Source organism: Sceloporus undulatus, chromosome 6, assembly GCF_019175285.1.
Source record: "Sceloporus undulatus isolate JIND9_A2432 ecotype Alabama chromosome 6, SceUnd_v1.1, whole genome shotgun sequence".
Lineage (NCBI taxonomy): Eukaryota > Metazoa > Chordata > Lepidosauria > Squamata > Phrynosomatidae > Sceloporus > Sceloporus undulatus.
Genome location: NC_056527.1, coordinates 157,613,549 through 157,619,223, shown reverse-complemented (window position 1 = coordinate 157,619,223; position 5,675 = coordinate 157,613,549). Strand labels below are relative to the sequence as shown.

General features: G+C 52.5%; 1 protein-coding gene across 1 annotated transcript; it reads right to left on the bottom strand.

Annotated features, from left to right (window-relative positions):
* Positions 1 to 430: 430 nt before the first annotated feature.
* Positions 431 to 4,895, bottom strand: LOC121934032. Its single transcript, XM_042474006.1, has 3 exons — positions 3,816 to 4,895; positions 2,075 to 2,224; positions 431 to 727 (listed from the first exon to the last, which is right to left on the bottom strand). Exons 1-3 carry the CDS (start codon positions 4,893 to 4,895, stop codon positions 431 to 433), a joined length of 1,527 nt encoding a protein of 508 aa, XP_042329940.1.
* Positions 4,896 to 5,675: the final 780 nt, after the last annotated feature.

The window sequence follows — 5,675 nt, the reverse complement described above, 5'->3', positions numbered from 1 at the left end:
GAATGAAACTTTATTAACTTGAGTCCCTTTGGGGCCACTTTAGGGAATAACACAACAGAAAGCGTAAAGGAAGTCCTTTTACATCCCCCAGTTACTTCACTGGGCTGGTTCCTTTATGAGGAGCAGTCACAGGGTACTAGGACGTGCCGGGCGATAGTCTTCCACCGAGGACTCCCCCTCGTCTCTAGGTGCCGGGCTGGCGTGGGACCCCAGTAGTCTTCGGCGTTCCCTCACGGCCCACCAACTCTCCTCACCTCCTCTCGCCCCTTCTCCTTCCTGCCCTATGCCCAGGTTCCAAGGCTGCGCCTGTGTCCCTTCCCTTCTCCGAGCACAGGCTGGGTGTGTTGCAAGAACTGGCCCCACTCTCACCCGGGTTCCTGGTCCACCACCTTCACGGGTCACCTTCTCTCCTTCCGCAGCAGAGTAACCCTCAGCTTTCCCTTCTCCGTCCCTCTCTCCGCGTCTCCATCTTCCGCCAAATCTCCGCCCCCCCTTTCGCCTCTCCCTTTCTCCTTATTAACCCTCCAGTGGCTCCTTCCCACCCCCAAGGTGGGGTCTCTGATTCCCTTCTTGGATCCAGCTGGTCTTCCTCCTTTCCCGGTCTGTCTTCCCTCTCCCCTGGGTCCTGAAGCCCTCCTCTCGCCCGCTCAACCCGACCCTCTTCCCTCTTCTCTTTACATGACCCCCCTGTTAAGAGGGTTGACGGGCGATCGAGCATCCATGGTCCCTGTCGGGAGAAGAAATCGGCATTAGCGTGTTTAGACCCTTCCCGGTGAAAAATCTGGAAAGCGAATGGCTGTAATGCCAAATACCACCGCATCAACCTCGGATTAGCCTCCTTCATAGATAGCAGCCACTGTAGAGGAGCATGGTCCGTGACTAGCGCGAATGGAGCTCCCCAAAGATAATATTTAAGAGACTCTATGGCCCATTTAGCCGCCAAGGCTTCCCTTTCTATTGCTGCATATTTTGTTTCTGCCGGAGACAGTTTACGGCTTAGATAGAGTATGGGATGCTCTCCATCCTCTGCTTCTTGGGCTAAAACAGCCCCCAAGCCTCGTTCCGAGGCATCCGTATACACCACAAAGGGTTTGCGGAAGTCTGGAGTCCGCAACACTGGGTAACTGCACAAGGCCTCTTTAAGCCGTAGAAAAGCCTTATCTTCCCTTGGCCCCCACCGGACTCTTCTGGGGTGGGATTTCTTTGTCAGATCAGTCAACGGCGCCACCAGACTAGCAAAATTGGGAATAAATCTCCGGTAATAACCGGCTAATCCCAAAAATTGCCTAACTTGTTTTTTCGTTTCCGGCCTTATCCAGTTTTGTATCTTAACTACCTTGTCATCTAAGGGCTTGATCTGTCCTCCACCTACCCAATGCCCTAAATATTTTACCTCGGCACAAGCTATCGCACATTTTCTCGGGTTTACTGTTAACCCTGCCCTCCGTAAAGCCGACAAAACTTTGTTCAAATGGCTTAAATGCTCTTCCCATGATGCGCTATAAATAATAATGTCATCAATATAAGCGGCTGCACAGTGCGATAACTGTCCGAGTACCTGATCCATAAGCCTTTGGAAAGTGGCAGCCGCCCCATGTAAACCGAAAGGCATTCGTACAAAATGATACAACCCTGTGGGGGTCGCAAAAGCTGTCTTCTCCTTATCCTCCTCAGGTAGTTCAATTTGCCAATAACCCTTGGTCAAATCTAGGGTAGACAAAAATTTAGCCTGTCCTAATCTCTCCAACAATTCCTTGGCTCCCGGCATGGGGTAGGCATCAAACTGCGACACTGCATTCAACTTCCTGAAATCTATACAAAATCGTACTGTTCCATCTGGTTTGGGGACTAGGACCGGTAAGCTTCTCCATGGGCTCCTGGATTTCTCAATTACTCCTAGCTGTAACATTTTCTCTACCTCTTCATTAATTACTTCCTGCAACCGCCATGGCCAAGGTCTAAGCGGTACTCTTACTATTTCTCCTGGCTTGGTAATAATGCGGTGTTTAATAATTCCCGTCCGTCCCGGAACTGAGGAAAATACATCATTATAAAGCTTCTGCAATTCTCTCACCTGCTGTTGTTGGTGTGAGCTCAGGGGAGTCATCACGGGTAACTCCTGATGAGTCCCGGCGTCCTCCCACCCGGCACCTAGATCCTCGTCCGGCTCTGAACCTTCCTCCTCTGTCTCCTCAGCCCACAAGGCCTCTCTTTCTCTCCAAGCCTTAAGGAGATTGACATGAAATATTTGTCTTCGTGCTCTGGGGCCCCCCCAACTGAATTTCATAATCTACTGGTCCCACCTGACGTACCACCTCAAAAGGGCCTTGCCACTGGGCAAACCATTTATTGGTAGGCGCTGGTAGAAAAACTAGCACCCTCTGTCCTACTGTGAATTTTCTTTCCTTAACCCTTCTATCAAAGTATTCCTTTTGGGCTTGTTGAGCTTCCCTCAAATTGTCCCTGGCTATCCCTTGAATCTCTTGTAAATGTTTCCTCATTTGTAACACTTGTGTCAACGCTGGCATCCCTGTAGTATTTTCCTGTTCCCATTCCTCCTTCACTAAATCCAACAACCCCCGTGGGTGCCGCCCATAAACTAACTCAAATGGCGAAAACCCCAGGGAGTCTTGCGGCACTTCTCGAAAAGCAAATAATAAGGGACCTAACAACTGGTGCCATTGTCTAGGATGGGATTCCGCAAATTTCTTCAACATCGACTTTAGGGTCCTATTAAAACGTTCCACCATCCCATTGGCCTGTGGGTGGTACACAGATGTCCGTAAGGGCTTTACTTTTAAAAATTCCCACATCTTGCCCATCGCCTTACTTACAAAGTTCGTTCCTTGATCCGTAAGAATCTCCCTTGGGAATCCTACTCGTGAGAAAATAGACAGGAGTTCTTGGGCTACACGGTTAGCATGCATAGAACGCAACGCCACCGCTTCTGGGTATCTGGTGGCACAATCAACCACCACCAAAATATAACGATGTCCCGCTGCCGAAGGAGTCAAAGGGCCTACCATATCCATGGCTATTCTAGAGAAAGGCTCTTCCACTACTGGCATAGGAATTAGTTTGCCCCCCAGTGGCGGTCGTCCCTGGTGCAACTGACACTCAGGGCATGAGAGACAAAATCGTCGTACATCAGCGTAGACTCCTGGCCAAAAGAAACGCTGAGTTATCCGAGCTAAAGTTTTGTCTGTGGCCAAATGTCCCCCTAAGGGTCCCTCATGCCCCAAAGTTAGTACCTCTCTCCTTAAAGCCAAGGGAATTACTAATTGGTCGGGACCTTGGTCCTCATTAATCTTAGGGGGTCGCCTATAAAGCAAATCATCCTTTCTAATAAACATGGGGCCCCCTCTTCCTTCCTCAGCCTGTTCACAGGGCACCGCGTTCCTTAATGCTTCACGTAGTGTTACATCATCCTGTTGCCACTGTGCTACTTGTCCCCGTCGGACGCCCGTCAGTTCCCACCGGTTCTCCATCACCGCCGGGTTGGCCTGCAACACTTCTTCCTTTAACAAATCTCGCCAACCCGGCCAATCCCTCCCCAATAGGACTGGCCACCTCAGGGTGGGCACAACCCCCACTTCCCTTTTTATTGTATGCCCCTTTACTTCCATTTCTACTGGCACTACCGTATACTCCTTGGTATCTCCGTGCACACATCTTACCCTCACCCTCCGGCCCTCCTGTCCTGTGGGGTTCTCTCGTATCAGGGTATGACTACACCCAGAATCCACCATAGCCCACACTTCTCGCCCCTCCAACCATACTGGAACAATCTGAGCATCCCTTTCACTGATACCTACCTGCGCTGCTTCCCAGGTATCGGCCCAGGAGCATTCCATCATGGGGCAGTCCCGTCTCAGGTGGCCCTCCAGGCCGCAGGAAAAACAGGTCAAAGGCTTTTGCACCCTTTCCCTGAAGGCGGGAGCCAAGGCGGGCTTGCTTAGTCCTTCTCCTCCTCGACCGCTTTTCTTGTCCTCGTGAGTTTCAGCCCCATGGCCCTTTGACTTGAGCCCGACATCCGGAGCTGGGCGCATCCCCTTTACCCCTACTCCATCTACGGGCCTCCTACTCCGGCCAAACTCGCTCTCCTCCGCCGTGGCAAATGCTTCCATTAAGAGCATAGCTTCGTCCAGAGCTTGTGGCCGATGGCATCTCACCCAGTTGCGCGCTGATGAGGGAAGCGCCATCACATATTGTTCAATCATTATCTGCTCAGCCACCTCGGTAGCAGAACGTACTGCAGGCTTTAGCCAACGAAGGGCATTTGCCTTCACCTTCTGGCCTAAGGTGCGGGGGTGCAGGCCTGGGGCCCATCTTAGCTCCCGTAGTCTCCTCCTATAAGTATCTTCCGAAATGTTTAAAGTATGTAGTATCACCTCTTTGACTCTATCATAGTCTTTGGCGTCTGTTGGAGGGAGTGTGTCTACCGCTTCCTGAGCAGGGCCTGTCAAGCAGGGAGCAAGTAGCAGGGCCCACTGGTCCCGAGGCCACTTGGCGGCTGTAGCGATACGCTCAAAGGTGTTGATAAAAGCCTCCGCATCATCCTGGGGCCCCATTTTTGTTAACTTCCAGGGATTAGCTTCTGCCCAGGACCCGGCCCCTGTTGGGGCCGCTCCTCCCCTTGGGGTCCGTAACATTTCTGCAATTTGATTCATCATTCGGGTTTGGGCTGCTTGCTGCGCCGCATACAATTGATCCAATATTTGCAACTGGTGAGCGGATACTTGTTGCAACAAAACTCTCTGTTGCTCCGTAAACCACACCATCCAATTATCTGGAGCCGCGGGTCCAGGCCCCGCCCCAAGGGGCGTGCCCGCATTCTCCACCAGTGTGGGCGTGGCTCCAATGCCCGCCGAGGGCACCCCTGGGTTAGGCTCCATTTACTCTCCAACCAAAATTAAAGATATCACTTGCAGCTCCAATAATGCTTGAAACAGAATGAAACTTTATTAACTTGAGTCCCTTTGGGGCCACTTTAGGGAATAACACAACAGAAAGCGTAAAGGAAGTCCTTTTACATCCCCCAGTTACTTCACTGGGCTGGTTCCTTTATGAGGAGCAGTCACAGGGTACTAGGACGTGCCGGGCGATAGTCTTCCACCGAGGACTCCCCCTCGTCTCTAGGTGCCGGGCTGGCGTGGGACCCCAGTAGTCTTCGGCGTTCCCTCACGGCCCACCAACTCTCCTCACCTCCTCTCGCCCCTTCTCCTTCCTGCCCTATGCCCAGGTTCCAAGGCTGCGCCTGTGTCCCTTCCCTTCTCCGAGCACAGGCTGGGTGTGTTGCAAGAACTGGCCCCACTCTCACCCGGGTTCCTGGTCCACCACCTTCACGGGTCACCTTCTCTCCTTCCGCAGCAGAGTAACCCTCAGCTTTCCCTTCTCCGTCCCTCTCTCCGCGTCTCCATCTTCCGCCAAATCTCCGCCCCCCTTTCGCCTCTCCCTTTCTCCTTATTAACCCTCCAGTGGCTCCTTCCCACCCCCAAGGTGGGGTCTCTGATTCCCTTCTTGGATCCAGCTGGTCTTCCTCCTTTCCCGGTCTGTCTTCCCTCTCCCCTGGGTCCTGAAGCCCTCCTCTCGCCCGCTCAACCCGACCCTCTTCCCTCTTCTCTTTACAATCGGTTTGCGATCCGAATCGATGGATCAATTTGACAGCGGAGTGT

Bases quoted from the DNA above. Each gene is read 5' to 3' on its own strand.
- LOC121934032 (XM_042474006.1), bottom strand. From the start codon at position 4,895: ATGGAGCCTAACCCAGGGGTGCCCTCGGCGGGCATTGGAGCCACGCCC. The intron at 2,225-3,815 runs GTAGGTATCAGT...AATCTCCTTAAG, and splicing joins ATACCTGGGAAGCAGCGCAG to GCTTGGAGAGAAAGAGAGGC. The intron at 728-2,074 runs GTGAGAGAATTG...TTCTCCCGACAG, and splicing joins GCTCACACCAACAACAGCAG to GGACCATGGATGCTCGATCG.